At 36.4% G+C, this 24,988-nt stretch overlaps 1 protein-coding gene across 2 annotated transcripts in view; it reads right to left on the bottom strand.

The window, feature by feature from the left end:
* Window positions 1-24,988, bottom strand: part of LOC133524968 (glutaredoxin domain-containing cysteine-rich protein CG31559-like) — a 130,479-nt gene that overhangs the window by 26,703 nt on the left and 78,788 nt on the right. For both annotated transcript variants that reach the window (XM_061861142.1, XM_061861143.1), the window contains exon 3: window positions 3,078-3,311. In XM_061861142.1, the coding sequence (XP_061717126.1) occupies window positions 3,078-3,311 (234 nt within the window). The remainder of the gene's footprint in view (window positions 1-3,077; window positions 3,312-24,988) is intronic.

Here is a 24,988-nt window from a genome sequence, read left to right on the forward strand (position 1 = left end):
TATTTATTTTAGACAGAGTTGTAACATCGTAGTTCAACATCATCTTCTTTATTTGCCATGCCCTAACGAACGTCGGCAACCACCTTTGCCATCTCTCTCCTGCTTTTGGCCATTCTTACCATCAGTATGTCTGCGTTATTCACGTTCGTCCATTTTTTAATGTTGTCAAGCCAGATGGACCTCCTTCTTCCCCTTCCCCTCTCGCCATAAATTTTTCCTTTCAATATTAGTTGTAGTATATTATATTATTCATTTCTATACATATGTCCAGAATAAGATATTTTCCTTTTTTTCACCGTAACCAAAAGCTCCAACTTTTTCTTCATTCTTTCAAGTACTTCCACATTCGTAATTTTATCGGTCCAGGATATTTTTATCAACATCATGCCATTCATTAAATGGCATTTTACGTACAGTCGGACCAAGCTAACTCTGTACTACAAAGTGTGGAAATTTTATCATAAATGTCACACTCACTCACATTGTTTCGTTCAATTCGGTGAAAGTTAGCTCAGACTGACTATAGGTACCATCAGCCGTAAAATTGCATTGCGGCTTTATGAGTGAATTTATTCATAATTGTTTCATGCAATTTCGCAGCTCACTATACGTTTGGTACGGTTCGGTCACCCTAAAAGTAGCCGAACAGAAACCGTAAACAATAGCGCGAAAACTTCCGAAAATACTGCCAAGACTCCGAATAACAAAAAACCTTATTTTTTCTGAAGTTTATTTTCAAAGGAAAATAGCTGTGACACCCCTAACGGCCCATTATGATGATGTGACACTGCCGGGGCTTTACGGGGCTCTGTAAGGCGACCTCTTAATATTGCCTTAATTAAAACCTCAAACGGATGGGAGGCACATTGTAATAAGGGTAATAAGTAGGTGTAGTGTAATATGAGTAACACTATAATTGTTCGACATAACACAATATTCTCGGTTACTTTGGGTTTTTGGAAGTCTCGAAGCACCCTAGCAGTTCTTTGTATTTCGTGGCGGAGTGTCGCGCTGAGAACTTACTCGTATATCAATATATGGGGATCAATAGGTTTTAAGCTCTGGTTGCCGAGGATAGTGGTGCCGTCATATAGCGGCCGTACCGTAATACAGCGGTTGAATGACGTCACTAAAACGTTGTCTATGTAAACAAAATCGCACGGTTTCCTAGAGGGCGGTGTATGAAGGAACATTCTTTTTGCGTCCGCAATGACGGCACCGTTGTCCTTAACGAACAAATTTAACAATCATAATGAGCCGAAAAACTTCAACAAACAAGTTCAAACCCCGACTCGTACCAATGAGTTTTTCGGAACTTATGTACCTACGATATATCATTTGATACCAGTCGCTTTTTGGTGAAAGAAAGCATCGTAAGGAAAAAAAAAGGATTAATCCCAATAACGCCTCTTCTTTGGGCTCGGAGGTCAGATAGCAGTCGATTTCGTAAAAACTAGCGCCTACGCCAATTACTACAATGTTGCCAAGCGGACCCCTGGCTCCTATGAGCCGTGGCGAAGAGCCGGGACAAACACGATCGCACGAACAAAGATGTTAATGAGTAAGCCGAAAAAACAATATGAGATACGTACCTTCTACTAGTAGGTAGTAGAAAAATTGTATTGTCATTTCTTGGCCCTTTACCACTGTAAACTACCCACTGGTAGTTCAGCTAGTTTGGAACAATAGGTAGTTACGGATACATAATATGATATCAGTATAATACAAGCGAAGTATACTAGTATTGGCATAGTTAAAGTTTGTAACGCATATTTAGTTTGAAGGCAAATGACGCATGTTTCAAGAGAGTTAGTGCCCATAAGGAATATTACGTTTTTTTGCATTAGAATATAGGTAAAAACTCATGGCATAACTTTTTATAGAAATGTGCTTTATAAGAATCAGTAACTATTACAGCATTAGCAAGAGAATGTAAATGATCGTATATGATTTATAATTGCTATATATTTGCCGTGACTTACTTTTCAAAAGTGTTTTTCAATAAAAAGGCGCTTTAAAATCGCTTACTTTCATTCTAATGCTAAAAAACGAACAATAGCAACACCAACTGAACACCAACTTTAAATTTTCCTGCTTAAAGTAATTCAATTTCTTATATTTTGTTCGCTACACTCTTTGTTTACGTATTTATCTGACATCCTATCAGGCAAAATGACGAACGTACGATCAGAATTACAATCAGATCCGCAACGTAGGCTTCGTCGAGTGAATACAAATACAGATCAGCTGTAGTCACATAGGAACAAACAAAATCCGTGACAGATCTCGTTAATGTTACTCTTTAAGGTACAGTGGGTTCGGTCAGCACTGAGAAAAAAAAAAGTTTTTTAGACTATAACCCTGGGGGGAATGAGGAATGAGTAATTCTGCAGCATTTCTCAAGAAGCTTCATCGATTCAAAAACTGATTTTGTGACTTTCGTTCGATAGAAAAAATCACAAACATGGTTTAAAAAGTACCTTATAAATTTGTAAGAATTATTGCATTTTTATTTTTTATTTTTTAATAAAATACGAAAATTGATTCTACAAATGCGCAATTTCGTTTTTATTGAAATCATCGATTCCTTTCTTCTTGTTAAAATTTGCTTAGAATAACAATTCAATGACATGATATCTACGATCCCGGGCATGCCCAGAATGGAACTGTTTAGCCTATTCTGACAGAATGGTAACTACGGAACACTGAGCGTGGGCCGACATGCTCTTGGCCGATATTACGCATTTGTCGTCAGAGTGAACTGCCCACTGATGAGACGTTGGAACCAATTACATGAACCCAACGGCCCAACGCATCATCGAAATAAATAGTATTAATTAGTTTTAGGTATTTATTGTTTTATACCTATGAAAATTGTACCTGAAATAAATGATTTAAATTTAATTTTTGAGTAAATTATTTGATTGCGTTCACAATCGATTAGAGGATCCTGTAAATACTTTGAACTCCATGCGTATTGTGTGGCGCGGCAAAGTGTACTTTGTTGGTAACCATGCGCGGCAGGCTACGTCTTTGGTGATCAAAGCGTTAATAATAAAAACAAAATCTAAACTCACCCCAACATACTGGCCATCCACAAACAATTGCGGAATTCGGATCTGGTCGCTCTTCATCCTATCTCTGATCTCATCTTGATACTCTGTGCTCATGAACACATCCCGCTCCTCGTATTTGATCAGGAGGTTCCTGAGGATCTTCTTCACGAGGTTGCAGCGCTGGTACGTGCTGCGGACGATGCCCATGGTGGTGGTGTAGACTACGACTTTACCGGCGTCTTTTTCTTTGTAGCTCTGTGAAAGAAATTCATAATAATTAGATCGACGAATCAAGATTCAAGCTAACGATTGGCAAATACTGAAATCAGGCCTGCGGAGGTAACATCGTCTCGTTTTTATCGCCTATCACCATGCCTGCCATGTTCCAACAAGTATGTAAGTGCAAAAGTGACGCATGCCAAGACAGACGTTAAAAACGAGACCATGCTACCGTCGCTGGATAAACCTCTTTTTTTTACTGTACATATTATTTTTATATGGATTACGAGGATTGGGTGTTTGTGCTATAAAATGAAGTACCCATGATAGGAATCTAGTCAAATAATAATCATTTACAGAAAATGACAATTGAAACAGATAACGTATGAAAATGTTTACGTGACTTTTCGTTTTATTTGTCATTTTGATATATTTTTACTTTTCAATTGGCATTTATCGATGGACGATTGTAAGGTTATCTAGAGCAAGTTGACAGAAATATGATTGTTATTTGATTATGATATATTTACGCAAAATATGATTGAGAAAGGGAGCTAGGACAGGCACGCAACTTTAAGCCACAAAAATGTCTACGCGATAACGCGGTAATTATTTTATATCATATAATAAACGTCAACTCTTCCTTGTTCTAGATACGAGCATAAAAAAATGTCTGCTAACGCCCATCAACACCGTCTGACAAATACTGTGTCAACATGTGTTCTTTCCATTACACAGACCAATATTGACAGTGTTTCAATTACGAGTTTCATTTGACTTCCGATCGTATTTTCTTCCATGTTTTCTACTTTTCAACTGCAGAACTTTACATGATTCCTTGAAGCAATAGCGGACGCTAGGAATGGCTTATTTCACATTCAAAAGAATCTTTATTATTAGTGTACATAATATATGGTCCCCTAGCACTCAATACGACCCGATTGCAACTTTAAGATACGTCATACATTTGCCAAAGATGCGACATAGAGGGTCTCTATTGTTTCCCATTAAGTTTTAAGTCGGAATGTATTGTTTCTCCGCATTTTCGTAATAATTTGTTTTTTCTCAGAAACGCATAACTTTTCAGGATTGGCATAAAACAAATCTTACAAAAATCCTAAGAAGTTAACGGTTTCAGAATTATGACTAATGATAATCTGACAACATTACATTACATTACATTATGACTTTCAATGATTTATGTCAAACAAAGGGATCCGATCTAAGCCCTCCTTCCAAAAATGTTGATGTATCGTAAAGTTCGAATGGGACCAATAGTACAAGCTTTGCTTAGGGGCTAGGTTGATATGTGTAAGATTGTCCCCAAATATTTACTTATTTATATATAATAATCGTAATTTCCTTATGATGGAAACTACGTATTCCATATTACCACGTCGATTTGGATTGGAGCTCAGTATAATGGACTATTGACATAAGTATTTATTGCAAGTTAAAATGAAAACCATCGAACAAGAAAATCCTTCTTGAATAGATCGCAAACACATTTCTCTAGGTATGTGTATAAACTTCAGTTAACGAGATTCTTCACATCGTAAAGCAATATAATTCAACATTCACGTGGTAACAAAACTTATTTTAATTGGAACATTCTATCCAAAAACTAAAGTTTGAGCTGCTCCATTAAAATAACAATGTTACAGAAAAGATTAGCCAAATAAATGGAACTTAAGTAATTTTGATTTATGTTCGTTATTCGGATCATAGTTTACTGAAACTTTAAATAGTTGTTACTTGTTATAATTGGGTATTAATGTTAAGAAATGTTTGGCGTTATGATTTAGATTTAGATATTTATTCTCATAATATAAAATTATACTATAAATTATGCTAAAGTAATTTACATGAATTTATATTATGATGGTCATTAATATCTACATAATATTATTTAATAAAATGGATACAATTCAAAACATGTCCTAAAAATAATAATCAATCTTATGTCAACAATTTTATCATTCATGTCAAAACAAAGTTCGGGAATAAAATAAAGTACGAGTAGGTATCTCCTAATGATTGTCATGTTCTAAAATAAAAACTAGGTAGGTACAAATTAGTTAAAAAACAAAAAATGAGAACATAAATTTAAAAGTGGAAATATACTGTCTTGGGTGAGACTTGAACTCACGGCCTCTGGTTATGGTGGAAAAATTTGCTGCCTATAGATGAGGTCTTGGTGGCTCAGATGGCAGAGCGCTGGAGTATCTATCCTGAGGCCGTGAGTTCAAGTCTCACCCAAGACCGTATTTTTACACTTTTAAATGTATTCTAAGCTTCGTTCGCAGACGTTTCTGCTTGTTAAAAAATAATTTAAATGAGAACATGTCAAATCATTATCATCATCATGTCATTAAAACTAGCTTTTGCCCGCGATTTTGTCTGCGTGGAATGATGTTTATAATTGAAAAAACTATCCTTTTACCTTCCCCGGGCCGAGCGATTTAAGCGTAAAGATGCAACAGACATAAAGAGTTACTTTTGCATTAATAATATTATTAATAACGAAATGGATGGGTATACCTACCTTTATTTGATTTGTATAGACAAAAAATTTGGTAGCGAAGTAAAACGGCGTTCTAAAAATCTTAATTATGTGTCGAAAGATGGCAATAAAACGTAAATTTCTACAAGGTTTCCTTGGCCATACTTACTAGGAATATTAGGAACTTACTGTGGTAAGTATGTGGTGTTGTAAAATGTAACTACAACCTAATGATGGGCTATTTGCCATTTCAATCTGTTTTTAAGACTTCCCGATTATTTATTGAAGTTATAATGTAGATACCGATGACTGGCCATGATTGTCATGTCAACTCAAAATCATTATTTGTGGTGCTATACATTAGTTGTCAAGCGGACCCCAGGCTCCCATGAGCCGTGGCAAAATGCCGGGACAACGCGAGGAAGAAGAAGATACATACCTATTTCATCCAACAAATAGTCTTCAAATGTTATGTACGTCTTCGGTATTTTTTTACTAGTACTAGTACTATCTTATGTTTAAAAGAGTAAAGGTCGATGCAAATTAGTTATTTTATTATAACCAGATTTTATACAAGTAAAAGAATAATATGAATACCTATATTTTATTTTGTATGAGATTAGCACTGGCGCTGCCGCTGGTGGCCTAGCGGACTGGCCGCTGGTGGCCTAGCGTGCGACTTGCAATCCGGAGGTCGCGGGTTCAAACCCCGGCTCGTACCAATGAGTTTTTTCGGAACTTATGTACGAAATATCATTTGATATTTACGAGTAGCTTTTCGGTGAAGGAAAACATCGTGAGGAAACCGGATAAATCCCAATAAGGCCTAGTTTACCCTCTGGGTTGGAAGGTCAAATGGCAGTCGCTTTCGTAAAAATTAGCGCCTACGCCAATTATTGGGATTAGTAAAGTTGCCAAGCGGACCCCAGGCTCCCATGAGCCGTGGCAAAATGCCGGGACGCGAGGAAAAAAAAATAGGAGGTAAACGAACAGACAAAGGCAGTCTTTATTTTTAATAATATCATATAAAGATAAGACTGCCCAAGCCCCCAAGGAAGCAATTATTTGACTGCAAAAGCTGACTTAATTCATACTGTCGAATTAATCGACATTCATGCCAATATCATTTCTTCCTATTCGCAATTCTACACAGTCTAAATTCCTCACAGTAAGTATTTAACCACATTCGCTATTGTGCACAGTCATTATTTGTGTACAGTAGCGATTCAGCCTTTTCGCAATTCTGCACAATCTGAATTCTACACAACGGCATTTCACCACAGTCGCTACTGTGCACAGTCATTATTTGTGCACATTAGCGATTCAGCCTTTTCGCAATTCTGCACAATCTGAATTCTACACAACGGCATTTCACCACAGTCGCTACTGTGCACAGTCATTATTTGTGCACATTAGCGATTCTCCCTGTTCGCAATCTCGCACAATCTTAATTCTACGCAATATCATTCTCTCAAGCATGCAATGAAATATTGTCATTCTGTTCGGTATTTTAGGCTTCAAACATTTCGTTTCGGGCGGAGCACATCTAAGAAGCCGGCAATTAAATTAAAGGCCTAGGCCGACTAAGTACTATTTTTTAATTTTCATTTCACAGATATAGGAACACAGCATCATGACATTCAGAAATGAAAAAAATAATTGAAAACAATATTTCTTATTTAATAGTTGTTTTTAATTTCATTGCTAGTTTGAGAGAAGCACTATACATACCTAGGCGTGAAAAAAGATTGCCTGCCTCATAACTATATGCATTCGGCCGGCAACCCCTTTCATCCCGGCCTCTGTAATAATGTTCTATTAATAGAATTTATAGTATATTTTTTAGCTTTTAGTCGTCTTTTCATTATCCTAACAAATAAATAATGATATTATTATCACATGATATTGCGTAGAATTAAGATTGTGCGAGATTGCGAACAGGGAGAATCGCTAATGTGCACAAATAATGACTGTGCACAGTAGCGACTGTGGTGAAATGCCGTTGTGTAGAATTCAGATTGTGCAGAATTGCGAAAAGGCTGAATCGCTAATGTGCACAAATAATGACTGTGCACAGTAGCGACTGTGGTGAAATGCCGTTGTGTAGAATTCAGATTGTGCAGAATTGCGAAAAGGCTGAATCGCTACTGTACACAAATAATGACTGTGCACAATAGCGAATGTGGTTAAATACTTACTGTGAGGAATTTAGACTGTGTAGAATTGCGAATAGGAAGAAATGATATTGGCATGAATGTCGATTAATTCATACTGTCAGCAGAATCCTGGGAATTATGTTTAATCTCTCTCTACAGGGATGAAATGCCTCCGCTGCGACATTGCAGCCTATGAAGTAAGTACCTACATGCAAAACATAAGGCGGTGAACGCGATGAAGGAAAGCTATCTCCAATAAAGCTGTAATAATACGATAAGGCAATATCAAAAACGCAATATGAGATTTTTTCCATGCACTCTTTTATCTATTTTATTCTATATCCATCATTGTTAAAATTTGAAAACAGCGCCCTCTATCGTCGAGTAGGATAATCACGTTTATGCTTAGACAACTTGCGATGTAATAGGCAGACTTGGTGTACCTTTATACTCAGTTATAATTATTATGCATAGATGGCGCTATAGTAAAAAATTTATTGTCTTTTATTTTGATTTTGTTCGACTCTGAAATACAATAAAACTATAAGTTATGAACACGTGTTTGTAATATGTGTTTTAACCACTAGACGATTAGATCAGATGTATTGTAATAAACAAACTAGTAGGTACCATCAGCCGTAAAAGTGCATAGCGACGTTATAATAAATGAATTGATTCATAATTTCTCCATGCAATTTCGCAGCTCACTGTACTTACGTCAATTTCACATAAGTTCATTTGTTAGTTCATTAGTTCCTTGTGTGCTATTTAATGATGCACTGAATATTTTTTCTGGACTAAATTTATCAGTTGGGAAGTCGTGTCAAAATAAAATGTAGCGTATCATAATTGATGCTGATACCTTTGAACGGAAACTGTCGAGATATATCTTCATATGAAAAAGTATTTGAGGGTGACAGATACTTTTGGTGCGTTGTTTCATACGCTACTTTTCACGCTGACTGTACTTAGGTTTTACCTCAAAGAAATATTCGACAAGATAAAAGGGCCCACTGATTACCAGTTCGCTGGACGATATCGGCCTGTCAGTTATTCACAAAAGCTGACAGGCCGATATCGTCCGGCGAACTGGTAATCAATGAACCCCTTAAGTACGAAAAAGTATATTCGTCACATACGTGACAACTTCGTAGAGACAATGTCCGATTTGCTAGTGTCATTTCGCTATTGCATAACATAAGCCACGGTTGACCGATCCTAAGTAGGTATGTAGGCAGACAGACATGTGTTAAGAAGATTGCACGAAGTCGCAGCAGGTTGAGAAATGCAGGATGCTCAAATATTTGTTTGAGGTTTGACACCTTTTTGTCATTTTCTATGGACAGTCAGAAATGAATATAGGCTGGATAATAAGTAAAGAAGAATATGACTCAAATTTTATTCTTATCAAACCCAACAATACAATACAATACAATACAAATACTCTTTATTGCACAACCTCAAAATAAATTTACAAGGAAAAACACAGAATAAAGAGGTAAACAAAAGGCGGCCTTATCGCTAAAGAACGATCTCTTCCTCTTTAGAGAAACGAGATTCTACATCCAGCTAATTAGAAGGAAACGAACATCGGTCATATAATTATAGTTTTGGAAAGTTGGTCGCATCAATATCATAGACATTTGTAAAGATTTAGATTTGTGTAGTGCCAGGTGTAGATAAGAACTGACTGTACATTTACTTAACATGACGTATGTTTCAACGGCAATAGAAAAACGTGTAAACAATGTTAGTAACTGAGTCACTTAGTGTAAGTACACAATTATTTGTATTAAAGAGCGCCGACTGTACCGAAGCCCATCTTCATTACATAACCACCGTACTGTACTCGTCGTTATATCATAGTTTGTCGAATTGCACCGTATTGATTGGTATATTGCCACTCGAGATATGACAGGTGATTGTAAAACAATTAGGGTTCTTTAAAAGATTATATTGATACTAATTTAGATCTAATGGATTTCATTTTATCAATGCTGGGTTTATGCAACAAGTTTACATTAAGCTAATTTTACGGTTTAACTCGTATTTTTAGTCACTCGGACAATATGATTCGGAATATTATGAGCGAAAGACTATAAATACGTAAGTTAAACATTAAGCCTAATTAACACTGGGATATAAGTTCTAACGTATAACACACGACATTTGAAATTTGTGTTCATATTCAGTCAAAAACTGTATTGTGTGGGAAAATACTGTTCTCAATTTCAAAATATAAGAAGCTATGGCCTACGGCCCTATCTAACGTGAGTCATCCTTAAGGGGTGTCTGTGCCCTGCCAAACACCAAGCATTGATAGCCGAGAGGAGGTCGTGATTTTTACTATTAGTTTCTTGTAACTTATGTACGGTCGAGTTCACCAACATCTTTTGCAAGCCAACGTTGGCTTGTCTTTAGTAGTTGTAGTTCATCTTTATGTTGGTGAACGCGACTGTGTGAAATGTAATTAGGTATAAAAATTCGTGTGGGGATATGCATCTGTGGACTGATTAAAATGTTTGTATAAAGTTCTTAATTCAGATTGGGCTAGAGTTGGGACTGTAGCCTAAATTATCCATGAACACACCCAAGTGGCATTCGGGGTTCTATATGAGATGTCTAGTCGTTCACATGTACTCCACAAGCTGTGTAAGTCAGCTGTATAAGAGCTGTATAGCTTGCTATAATGCTCTTATAGAACCAGTTTGGGCACAAATTAGACAGCCTTAAGTTCACTATGGCTGTACATTAGCAGTATAATAGCATTATAATAGCAGTTTAAGTAGTAACATCGGACTTAAGGCTGACTAATGGCACTATATGGGACGCAGTGTGAACCATACAACGTACATGAGTGTAATAAAGAGTAACAAGTGGCTAAATACACAGCTATCACAGTTATAAAATCCGACAAAAGTACTCCAGTGCTACCTAAAATTCACGTGGGTCCATATATTTCTTTATTTTATTTATTCCTCATTAGTTTGGTTTTTTGTGTGCCATCCGGCGGATTATATCCTTTGGATAAATTTTATGATAACACGCGGTAAGTACCTGTTTTAAATTCTTAATAATGTTAAATGCTATGGGAATGCAAGTTTATTGTGAAATGTATACATATTTACAGCTAAAATATTCACGCGCCTCTGTAAAAACGCGATATTCATTTTAAAATATTTAAAACTGGCTGAGAGGAAATCAACAATTTTCAGTTTTGACATTATATTGGCATTATAATTATACTACGGTAATTAATTATAGCATGAAACCAAAACTCAATCGCTCTATCTGCGTATTTTGTGATAAATCTGCATGATAATTTTGGAGATTTATTTGGTAAATATTTTAGGTTACGCAGAACAAAATGGTGGAAATGAAATACGGCTATGTGAACTGATATAACTCCAATTTAATGCGGTGAGCGTATAATAGGTTCACATGTGTTCTGTTAGAATGCTGTTACCTATATAAAGTCCCACATTTGTACCACTACAGAGCCAATGTCTATAAATTTATACTAATGTGAACTAATGTACAGCTAGTAAAAAAAGGTTATTTTAATGATCACAAACAAGTCCTACTACAGCTACTAGCTGTATAACAGTCTCAAACAAGTAAACATAACAGCTTTTGGCTTTATAAATGACCGTGTGTGTTCTATTAAAATGCTAGCTCTACAACATCGTACAAGTAGGCTGTTAAACAGCGGTTGCCGTATCTCTACCCTCCTATAATGCTCTTAGTCAGACGGCTGACTAAAGGATAGTTGTTAGAGTATTATAACACCAACAGTCGTATAAAAGTATAACTCTACCCTCCTATAAGTCCCTTAGACAGGTATAGGTGTTATTAATCGCAATAATGCAGCTTATACATCACGAGTGAACTGTAATAATGCTTCAAGTACACCTGGGAACTAAATGTGTACTCTTAAATGGAGTAAAATGCTACTTGGGGCAGACGGTGATAATAATGATACACGAAAACAAAAACATTCTAAATCACCATATATTATTTATCTGCTTATTTATCTGCACAGCAACGCAAAAGAAATGAGCTCCCAATTTTTAGAAATGTATCATCATCATCATCTCCTGGCCGTGTACTGTTCGGCCACAGCGACTGCGTTCTATCGCTAAGAGCGGCGTTGGTGTGCTCACAAGTGACTGACATAGCCAATTTTAGGAGTGAATATGAGACCACACTCGCTGCAGGTCAGCACCCTACCGAAATATATAGATATGTATTTTCTGAAATGAATTTTACGCCTAAGTCCCTAATCTGTTAATGAAACGCCATTGTTTCTTTTATACGAGCGGTCGGCTCCCGTGTTAGAGGCTTGGAAAGCAACTAAATCAACTGTATCGTGATAGTGTTAAGGTATCTTGTCACAGCTCAAACATAAGATAACATGTTTTGGTAATGTAGGACGATCGACCACCTCAATGTAGGCGAGCACTCATTATTACATAGCTTTTTAAAGGACATTGTTGCTTTGCTTGCTCGTATAAAAGATACAATGGCTTTTTTGAACAATTAGAGTCTTAGGCCTAGAAATCATTTGAAAAAATTCATACTTATATATAAAGTCAACTAAAAACAGCGCAATAACTCTTTTTACGCCACTTTATGAGAATAAAATTACGCAAACCATTATCGATACGTTTATCCGTAAAAAATTGAACCTCATTTTAGCGAAGAATGCAATAATTTGATAAAAAGCTCGTTGAGGTGTGGTCCACGCAAAGGTCAATGGGAATTTCGCGGTGCGTTGCATCATCACCGCAAATAGTATGACCACACACCTGCTGGGCGATGTAATAAATGTTTTGCTTGAAACACTGGCAGCATTGAAACATTGTAGATACATTATATATCTTTCGATTCATTGGTTCGTATTGTATATGAAGTAATCGTAAAAACGTACACTCGGAAGATTCTGTTTTTAATAACAGTACCCCTAGTGTAAATATTTTCGACAGCGAAACGTGACGTACGCGTTTGCGTTAAGTGTCATTTTGTATGAGATTTTTTACTTTCCAAAACGTCCCGCTTGGCGCGCTGTTCAAAAACCCATACAAAATGAGACTTAACGCAAACGCGTACGTCACGTTTCGCTGTCGACTAAATTTACACTAGGGGTAAAGATTCTGAATTTGATCAGCATTTGTTATGTATATGATCTTCTTCTTCTTTAAAAATATGGCCTACATCAAATCTATGATGATTTTTTCCAATATCAAGTGTCGTATTCAGTAATAACTTTTAAGTGTGACGTCGTTCAGTAGTTGATTTTAGTAAAGAGATAGCTAGACTTAAATAAAAGCGACGATAGGTTGCCGGGTATAGATTAAGACATGGTTAAACGCGTTTCAAGATTAGTTTTTCATTAACTGCACACTTCCACGATAGTTCACTGTATAATAAGCTATTATTTTCTCTTTATTTATCTTATGTCTTAGATTAGGCATTTTATAATATGAATATAAAAGTAAAATACAACAAATCATACAAAAATAATACAAAATACATATAAACACATTATAAAAAACCTAACCTAGGGTGCCGCCAGCAGCGGGGCAGGGCCCAAGCTACCGGTGGTCAGGGCCGCAGAGAGAGGAACCGGCGGACTATCCGCGCCGTGTCCAAGATCACCGCCTTCTGCATCTGACCCTTGATCCAACCACCTAGCGAGAGTCTCTCAAGGTGTTGGTCGAGACTCTTCGCTATGAGACCATTCGCTGAAACGACTATCGGGAGAATGATCGTCGAATCAACATCCCACATGGCGGTTATCTCGTGAGCCAAGTCTAGGTACTTACTGGACTTGTCCTTCTCGGCTTTCACGAGATTCTCATCATGGGGGATGGTGATGTCGACGAGCACGGCCCGGCGTTGCGATCGATCTATTATCACGATGTCAGGCTTATTGGCTACAATAGTCCTGTCAGTGATAATAGATCGATCCCAATAGAGCGTGGCACGACCATTTTCGAGAACTGGCGCAGGTGAGTACTTGTAGTACGGTACTTCGCGGTCCACAAGGCCGCATATTATTTTTATTATTACTTTGAACGTAATTAATGAGTAAAACAAAAAAAATCTCGCGACGTCTTTGCCATCTGGAATCTCAATGACAACGGATTATGACATGTTACTCACATTAATAACAAGATAAAATTGATGTCATTATTTTACCCATGCCTTTTAGTTAACTACATTATTCGGCCATTTAGTTTAGTATACAATTTCTATAGATGTGAGTGTAACTGTAATTGCTAATATTTACCTTATTTATACTAGTTTTTACCTGGTATTCGTATGTATATTGAAACGTGAATGGTTACCTACTTTATACAAATCTATAGCCTAGCCAAGATGCAAATCGTTTACGCCGTAGCGAACGAAACGCTAATGTGTGTCTGTCGCACTTATAATATATGCAAAAGTGATAGAGCGACATTACCGTTTCGTTCGCTACGGCGGCACAAAACGATTGGCATCTTGGCTAGGCCCTCAGAACTTCAAATCGGTATAGACTTAAAACAAATCTACGTTATAATATGATATATATTTTTTTTGATAAGAGGTGAATTCCTTTTTTAGTTTAAGTTCTTTCGTGTCTTCCAACGTAGAGCTTAAAGGGACCCACTGATTACCAGTTCGCCGGACGATATCGGCCTGTCAGTTATTCGCAAAAGCTGACAATCGCAAAAAAACTAACATTAACAGGCCGATAGCGTTCGGCGAACTGTACGGCTGACTTTTAAGTAGGTCCTTTATAAAGCACACTATTAAATTATAGCTTGAAAAGAGTACTTTTAAAAGAAAATTCAAGAAACAGCTAATTGCGTCACCGGCGGCCCTGCGCCAGCACATTCTTTAAAACAGAAAGTCCTAAACAACGTAGTTTTTTTAGAAAGAACATTGAACTCTATCACCCGCTCAAAAGACTCAAATTGCAATGGTGATGTTAGTAGAAGTTGTTATTGCTTGCAATTTTCCGACCTTCCCGGGTCACGGATCATTTCGTTACTTTCATTCAGTCATACGTACAATTGTACTGATGTTTCCTTGCTTTTGTTTGATTTAATTAGTTTGTGAACTTAGATTAGGTTGGAACTCGAACTACTGGGTGTAGGTAACCTATAGTGTTGTGGAAGACGGAATAATTGTTTGTTTTATAAGTTAGATAATAAGTTGTTGATTAATCTTCGTGCTAATATTGTTATCTGAACAAGCGAAAGATTCCATATAACTATTATCGTAGCGAGTGGTTTGAAAAATAGTATTTTGAGAGTGGCGAGATTTATCACCACACTAACGCGAGGAAAATAAGTAAAACATTACTAATCAAATCCATGTGAACGTTGTTAAATATTAATATACAAAATCACCACTTAAAAGCCAATTGAAGCTGTCAACACGAAGAAACAACTGAAAATTTGCATAATATGACTTAAACATGTGGATAAAATGAAACATTTCTCATCAGTTTTTGAAGGATAGTTCAAATTTGGTTGTAAAATATGTACGAAATTTTGTATGCTAACTTTGAACACACTGTCAGAGATAGCTTATTTCGGTTCTAGAAACTTATGCCATTATTTTATTTACGCAGAGGAAATAAAATTCGAGAGATGCATCGCATCATCGTATCCGAGAGTGTATCAAATATGGCATATTGTAACAAAATGTCTATAAACATTACCATCGGATAGCTAAAGGACTTTACCTACGGTAACAGAGCCCTCGCAGTCTGAAATTAGGTCTCACACCTGACCGGTCTCGATTAAGACCTCACCGTTAACTTACGTCAGCCCCTTGCGGTCACTTAATGTACTAACAAGTGCTAGAGTTAAAAGCGCTTTTAGAGATAATGCGTTGGTCAATCGAGTGACATAACGGAGTGTGATAAACAGATGACGCTCTGTCTAGTCAGAGAAAAATAAGTAAATTTAGAGTGCTCAGTCTAGAAAGATTAAAATGGAAGTGGGCTGGTCATACTGCCCGTATGAACAAGGACAGGTGGGCCAAAAAGATAACTTCATGGAAGGGACCTTCAGGCAAGAGACCCAGAGGCAGACCTGCGGAGAGACGGCTCGATGAGGTTGTGAAAGCAGCAGGAAAAAATTGGACTGATAAAGCGAATGACAGATGTATGTGGAGAAAAATGGTGGAGGCCTTTACTCTATGAAGAGGTCCTTGATAAAAACGTTCTAATTAATTATTTGTGTTGAAGGTTGTTTGTTGTTATTATTAAAAATTATCATTTATAAAAGTTGCATGCACTTTAATCACAATATCATTGTAAATCAAATTTTATAAAGGAAATAAGAAGGCTAAATTATTATTATTTACTCTTTATTGGCACACTTCAGTAAAAGATAGCTTAAAGAAAAGCAATTGATGAAACATAGATGCAGGCAACAGGCGGTCTTCGCTAAAGAGCGATCTCTTCCAGAAAACTAGGGTAGCGTAAACAGAGTAAGTGTTATAGAAACTTTATGAAGCCTACTTTTTTACATATCAGTTTCCATACTAAATAAATAGGTATCTACGTATGAAGTGAGCACTCTAAACTCTAAGATTACTTTTTTATTTTCCACACTTAAAACTATTTTTACAGGTTAACCTAAGACAATAGTGTAACTATTAATTAAAAAAAAATTAAGTACCTATGTCATTACGTCTAGTGTTAGTTACACTTAGGTACCGTTTGAAGTCAGACTAATTCAACATTACTGAGCGTTACAAGTTCCGATTGAAGTGACGACTGAGGAGTTTTGACCGAAAGGTGTCAAGTTCCGGTAGTTCCGCGGCGCCGGCTCCTTGACACTGTGGGGTTGCGAAATGCATCGAAGCCATAATTGTGTGTTTTTTATTCTTAATATATATTTAATAATAATATGTGGGTATGTTAGTTTTAAGATATTTTTATGGGCCAATAGTTGCCCGAAAATACAGTTTCTTTAATTTGATTCATTACTGCTGCAGTAACATTACTGTCGACTGCATTACTGTCGTAAATGTCAAATTTAATATTAATTTCTAATTTCTCGCTAAAATAACATTTTCGGTGTTTTTTTGCAGCAATACAGGATTCAATGATACCGTTTGGTTCAAAACGTTATATTTATTAATGGACCTTAATGTGCTTAGTATAGAAGCGTAAGGGTATACAGATACTATTCTTACTTAACTAGATTGTGTAGGCAGAGTAGTAATTACATTAGCATGCAATTATTGAAGGCACGATTAAACTGGGCAGTTATTGAGTGTTTTAAACCTAGCGATGTCGTGACGGTGTCGTCTGGTTTCAAGGAAATTGATAGTGATTGCCATCCGAATGTCACCTTAACATTGCTACAGTAATGCTACTGCAGTCGTTATTCACATGTCACGTTAAGCGAACGTATAAGCGCGCGGATCCGCGTACGAGGAAACTAGTTGAGAAAAAGAATCACGGCACAGGATATGTTAACTCAGTTCACAAAGCAGATAATGCATTAAGCATCTGCCAAGTTGTCGTAACCAAAGATGATAATAATTTAAAAGACCTAAATGACTGATATAAAACATTGCCAGAATTAGTAATTAGACTCCAGTATGAAATTATTCTCATCCATAAAAATCCGCTTTGAGGGAAATAATGTGGATACCCGTGGAAGTAAATAGTATAATGTAATAGTATAATAAAGTAGCTCGTGTAATCTAAAAGTCTTTTCAATGCCATATAGAACAGTTAGTTAAATTGCACATTACACGACATGCGACTTCGAATGCTTACTAGCTCGTAACATTAATTTACGATTATTTTATTGCGTTATAAAATGGTTTTGAACTTTGAACATAAAAATAATCGTAAAAACTGTCATCAGCAGGTATGTTTAGTAGAGGTAGGAGGAGGAGGTGTTAGGTAGTGAAAATAATTTTCATTCAAATTTTCGAATTAATATTCAAGAACTCTGACTAAAATATCATTGGCTAATGTAACAGGTTTACGTTTTCTTGTATTTTTACCTGTGTCAATAAATAAATGGTTATATATCTATATATCGGGAATAGCTTAAGGTGAAGTCACTAGTAAAAGCGATAAGCGGGCGAGGTGTTAAAACATCTCTTATATGTTATTTGTTTTGTATTCCATAAGTACCTTGCATCTATTTTTCGCCAACATTTTACTAAAATAGTAATGTTGCTTTCATTCTTATATATCTGGGTATATAAATTAATTTGAGTAAACATGTATTTTTGGGCAGATACAGGGTTTATGGGTAAAGTTGGATAGTTTGGCGGTATTTGATAATGTTGTCATTAATTAGTGATGTTAAAGAGGTAATTACGTAGTAGGTATGCATTTTTTTTAAACAGCATAGCACGGGGTGCAGGCAGACTGAAAAGAAGATGGCGGGACGACTTGGGCGCATTTTATCCGGATTGTCGGAAAGTACAAACAACAGAGATCAGTGGAGGAAAGGAAGGTCCTTTGCCCAGCAGTGGCAACAACTTAAAAAAATACTAGGGAGGTACAGTATCAAAGGCGAAAAGAACGCACCCCTATTAATAACATATGAAAGTTTAGGTAATATATAAGGTATTTGAATATACCCTTATTTCTAAGTAACATAAATTGTTATGTTAACTAAATGAAACAAGCCTGCAGATACACATGCCTCAAGCGCCGCAAATATACGCATTCTTGACGAAGGAGTATGAGTTTGCGGCGCTTGCAATGGAAACATTAGGCCCGTGGTCGTTCGCTGGCGCTTTTTTTGCCCAGAGGCTAAGTCTGGCGGTGCAGAGGGGTAACACCGCGAGCGTTATTGCGACCATGCCGGAACCAGAAGGGAGTGATGGGGGGATCTTTTATATTTAGTTTTTAATTATATTTACATAAGTTTAATTTACTTGCTTTTTATTATTTTATTTGAATTAGGTTTAAACATGGTTACCTTAAATTCAAAGATATTTGACACGTGTTTTTCAAATTGATCTCCGACTGTGTTCTCATCATGCTGATCTAAAAGCAATTACCTTAAGTAAAATCATCTTAATTACCAACAAAATGACCACGATTCTTCTGTAAAACCTCACAAGTAACCGCAAAACATTTACCATTGCATTACATTCCTTATTCCTAATATCTTAAAGTTCAAGTTTATGTCAATGTCATCACGGAAACAGTATAATAGGGCGTATATGACTGAAAAATAAATGGTAGTTACGCCTTCTCTGGCAGCAATTGTTGCACTTGAAGATGAGATTTTAATAGCTTGAATGAGTATACATATTTCATTTCTTAATTGCAAGGTTAACGACGTTTTAAGTTTATGTGAAATAGTTTTGCAATTGTCGAGAGGCCTTAATAGTTAATGTTTTATTAAAATTTTATTGCTGTCAGTTGTAGTACCCGTAATTATGGTGACACGCTAATATTTTCGTAACATACAATGAGAGATTTTCAGGAAAAAACGTCGTCAACTATACTTACCTAAATTTAATCGCTCAAGGACTTGGAGGTGTATTTAAGTTTTAGAATATTATACCAATCAGAGAGCGTCGCAAGCGACGCTGATGCCTATATTAATTTTATCTAACCAGGAGGTCTATAGGCTGGCATCCACTAGGCTCGTCGAGGCGAATCGCATTAATCTTGACGACCTGTCTGGCCTAGTAGGTAGTGACCCTGCCTACGAAGCTGATGGTCCCGGGTTCAAATCCTGGTAAGGGCATTTATCGTGTGATGAGCATGAATATTTGTACATGGGTGTTTTCTATGTATTTAAGTATTTATAAATATGTATATATTATATATATCGTTGTCTAAGTACCCACAACACAAGCCTTCTTGACCTTACCGTGGGACTTAGTCAATTTGTGTAATAATGTCCTATAATATTCATATATTTATTTATAATTCGCCTTCTTTACATTGACTTTGAAATTGCGTCTATTGACGCAATTTACCTTTTTTAATTGAATTTACCATTCATAGTAAATGTATGGAAGGCGAATTATTGCGATTCGATTCGATTCGCCTCTGCGAGCCTAGTGGACGCCAGCCTTATCACGATGACATCAACAAACGTCAAACGAATAAAAAAAATGTATCGGGATAACAGAGCAGATGGAAAGTCACGTGACTAGTTTCCATATTTTATTTCAGTTTCGATCGGTTTTTATAAACGATTATTGTCCCAGATGTTATGATCCAACGGCAAGTGAGGCACAGTGAATTAAGTAATACAATTCTTGATAAAACGGACATTTAATTGTGAACTCCTGGTTTGCCGCGTCTCGCCAAACCAAAGTTAAAATCATCATCATCATCCTCCTAGCGTTTGTCCAGTACTGTGACGGGGTCCGCTTTCCTACTTTTCTACTTCCACTCTGTAGTTAAAATAATTTATGTATATTTTATATTTAAAAAAAAAGGATACATAAGGGAAGGAAAGGAAAGATTTGCGAGGTTCTCGTAGGATTCCGTAGCTCAATTGGTTAAGAGACTTTAGAGCAACGCACGGATTGCGGAGATTGCGGGTTCAAGTCCTGCCGGAAGCGTAACTTTTTCAATTTTTTCCTATAATATAAAATATGGAGTATCGCTCGCAGACGTATCTGCTTGTTAAAAAAATTATGTATAGTTGAGCCAGTATCAGATAATTTTTATTCACTCACCCAGCCCTGATGCTAGCCCAGCCCTTATATACCTATACTTGCCTATGTTTCGTTTTGTAAGTCAAATGCTAAACATGTATAATCTAATCTTAGAAAATACGCACCTATCTGTATGTATAATAATCCGCTCGCTTTCGAAAGAAAAGCAGCTTAAGAATAATGTTCGACAACTAATCTAATTAGACAGCGCTATTAAGTCTTTGATTCTAGCCGCTAATAAGCTCTTCTAATAGGTATCGGTAGTATTAGGTAGGTATGTAATCCTAATTATAATAAGCAAAGAACCCGGGTGCCATAAAAGTACGCACATAATCCGCTCGTGTTATGCACAATTAAGCTAAGCACTAGATTACGAGCGCTATCAAACTTCACCTAATGAGAAGCTACGAACGTTCTCATTACTCGACAGGAATGTCCGGGCAACCGGTATGCACCGCTATGTAACCCGTTCGCCTCGCAAGGTCGGCAGGCCGGTTCTAATGGCGTGGCGTCCTGATGCTGTTAACTGTCTGTTTCCTAAGACACACCATTTGTGTACATGATACGTTTGATGAGACCGCCTGTTTTCTTCCTCTATCGGCCCGATTCGAAGAATGAGATACGATAACGATTAGTTCTGGTTAGGTTAGATTAGGTCTGGCAGCATTCATTCTATTCACTCATTAGACTTCATTAAATTGTTACATATTATAGACGTTATTTTATGATATAGAAGGCAAACGAGCAGACGGGTCATCTGATGGTAAGTGATTACCGCCGCCCATGGACACCCGCAACTCTGGGGTTGTAAATGCGTTGCGGGATTTAAGATGGGATTACGCTCTTTCAAATCGGAGTACGTACAAAAGATTAAGATTAAATATGGCGTATGAGATATTTCATGGATTGGCTTAAAAATAACTTGATCCAATTGTTCTTTGTAAACTGTACCAAAAACAATACCTGTAAGCAAGTGTTGACTAAAATGATGGACTTGATATTGACCGCTTTGCTTAAATCTAACTTAATCATTAAATCTAGTTTTTAGGGTTCCGTAGCCAAATGGCAAAAAACGGAACCCTTATAGATTCGTCATGTCCGTCGTCTGTCCGATTATGTCACCGCCACTTTTTTCCGAAACTATAAGAGCTATACTGTTCGAACTTGGTTAGTAGATGTATTCTATGAACCGCATTAGGATGTTTACACAAAAATAGAAAAAAAAACAATAAATTTTGGGGGTTCCCCATACTTAGAACTGAAACTCAAAAAATCTTTTTTCATCAAACCCATACGTGTGGGGTATCTATGGATAGGTCTTTAAAAATGATATTGAGGTTTCTAATATCATTTTTTTCTAAGCTGAATAGTTTGCGCGAGAGACACTTCCAAAGTGGTAAAATGTGTGTCCCCCCCTCCGTAACTTCTAAAATAACAGAATGAAAAATCTAAAAAAATATATGATATACATTTCCATGCAAACTTCCAGCGAAAATTGGTTTGAACGAGATCTAGTCAGTAGTTTTTTTTCAATACGTCATAAAATTTAAAAAAAAATATTTTTTCATCAAACCCATACGTGTAGGGTATCTATGGATATGTCTTCAAAAATGATATTTAGGTTTCTAATATCATTTTTTTCTAAACTGAATAGTTTGCGCGAGAGACACTTCCAAAGTGAAAAAAATTGTGTCCCCTCCCTGTAACTTCTAAAATAACAGACAGAAAAATCTAAAAAAAATATATGATATACATTACCATGCAAACTTCCACCAAAAATGGGTTTGAACGAGATCTAGTAAGTAGTTTTTTTTAATACGTCATAAAATTAAAAAAAAAAAATTTTTTTTCTTCAAACCTATACGTGTGGGGTATCTATGGATAGGTCTCCAAAAATGGTATTTAGGTTCCTAATATCATTTTTTTCTAAACTGAATAGTTTGCGCGAGAGACACATCCAAAGTGAAAAAATGTGTCCCCCCCCCTGTAACTTCTAAAATAACAGAATGAAAAATCTAAAAAAAATATATGATATACATTACCATGCAAACTTCCACCGAAAATTAGTTTAAACGAGATCTAGTAAGTAGTTTTTTTAATACGTCATAAATGGTACGGAACCCTTCATGGGCGAGTCCGACTCGCACTTGGCCGCTTTTTTTAATGATCCTAAAAATTAAATGCTTATTCGAGAAACGGTACATAACTACTGTCATTTACCCTACATTTTACATACAAAACAAGAAAATCCTTAGTCGGAATGTAGTCTCTCAAGGGCTATATTATCATAATATTAACAATCCTACATGGGAACGAGAGAGACAATAGATCTTCCCACGCTTTCTTGCATGCTACACATACCGTAAATTGAGATATCGCATGCGATAATCCGATATATTTTCAATTAAACGATATTTTACTGGTAGATCTCTACTACCATTGATGAAATTAAAATACAAAAGCAGGTTCACATCGTCATCATGTACAGTCAGCATCAAAAGTAACGGATCAGACTACGCGTGAAAACTATCAAAGACTAATCTATCTGTCACAGTTGGATGATATAATCCGCCGTATTCCATTATGGCTAGCCGTTATCAAAAATAGAGCCGTTTAGAAATGCGGTGGTTCAACGATTAGCCGGATTGAATGCGGCTGAATGAAAATCCGCCGTAATATATTCGGCCCCAAACGTACTTCAATACAGCTAGCCGTAATGTAATACAGCGAGTCATTAGCCGCCTCTTTGACAGTTTTTAGTTCCCATTTTTAGCACTAGTGACGCTGCTTGACATAACAACATTTTTTTATGTAGTATATAGTAACTATGATAGTTCTTGATTGACAAGGAATATCGTTAGTAGAAATCTGTTAGCATTTTCTTATTGCTACAGTTTAGAAAACATGTTGGCAATATAGAGTATACGAAACGTATAGAGTTAGACCAAGAAAAGTTTGCAACGATTTTGACTCTATGAAATGATGACGTATAAAGGTGCGACCAGACTGCAGCTTAAAAAACGGTACCGAATTCACGATACGGAATCGCAGTGACGCGTCGTATGCGTACCGTTTTTGACGCATGCTCCCCACACCGCTGCTTAAAAAACGGTGACGGTACGGAATCGCAGTGACGTGCTTCACGCGAATCTTTTTTGTTCGCAAATCTTTGCGTAAAAAAACGCTGCATTTACAAAACAGTTGCGTCTTTTACGTCACTGGTGTGGTGTCTGCCATAAGATCTCCGTGTAATATTTTTTGCGATTTTTACGCAGATCAATTTACGGTGCGTCAGCGTATTTTAAGCAGTGGTGTGGGGAGCATGCGTCAAAAACGGTACGCATACGACGCATCATTGCGATTCCGTATCGTGACCGTTTTTTAAGCTGCGGTCTGGTCGCACCTTTATACGTCATCATTTCATAGAAATTTGTCATTTAAAATAACACTATTTTATCTTGGTCTGACTTTAGTCAAGTAGGACCTACATAAGAGTTTTAAATGAGGCAGGAATACGACTAGTAAATATATGCTTTATTTGCCTATTGTTTCATGGAACTCTAGTTCAAATATACGTGGTAAACACTAAGTACATGTTTCAAACGGTATCCAATATTACTGTACGTCTAACGGGTACCAAATCATAGCAAATAAGATGCGACAAAAAATGGACAGAGATGATTATTCATCGAAACAAATGCGCGAGCCGCATTGCTGAAATGAAAAGTCGGATCTTCATAAAGGTTTAATAATAACATACTACCTTTTGTTTCTACGAACGTAACTGGTAGCATGAGCAAAATAAATCGTTAGATGACTAGTTTTAAGTTCGTTTCTTTTGAAGTACTTAATTGTACATTGACAATAGGTTTTGAAATACATTTTGAATTGTATTGACTTTAATAATACAATAAAATCAAACAAATAAAAGGATTACGTTAATTGTTTAGAAGTACAAAAAAAAATTAAAGGCGGACACCAATATGTTAAATTTTTGCGATTTTTTCGAGCCATCTCCATTTTAAACGTAGGTATAACCGTAGCAATATAGTATTTATTTAGTCACCTGCAATAATTTACGGGGTGAATATATAGGTCATACCGAGCAACTTTTACTATGGGACCTAACCTACTCCCCCACAGAAAATGTCAAGGTCAGACAGCCAAAATGTATGAAATAGACAATTTTTTTCGTGATTTCGGGGTTGGTCCCATTGTAAAAGATGCTCAGTCATCTCAGTATGACCTATATATTGACCCCGTAAATTATTGCAGACGACTAAATAAACACCCCGTTAAACAAGTTTGGTAGACAGAAAATCTTATCGAGGGTTTTACAAATTAATCACTATACTACTGAAAACAATATATAAATAATAAAGCTAAAGACT

The sequence above is a fragment of the Cydia pomonella genome, chromosome 14, assembly GCF_033807575.1.
Source record: "Cydia pomonella isolate Wapato2018A chromosome 14, ilCydPomo1, whole genome shotgun sequence".
In the NCBI taxonomy this organism is placed as follows: Eukaryota; Metazoa; Arthropoda; class Insecta; order Lepidoptera; family Tortricidae; genus Cydia; species Cydia pomonella.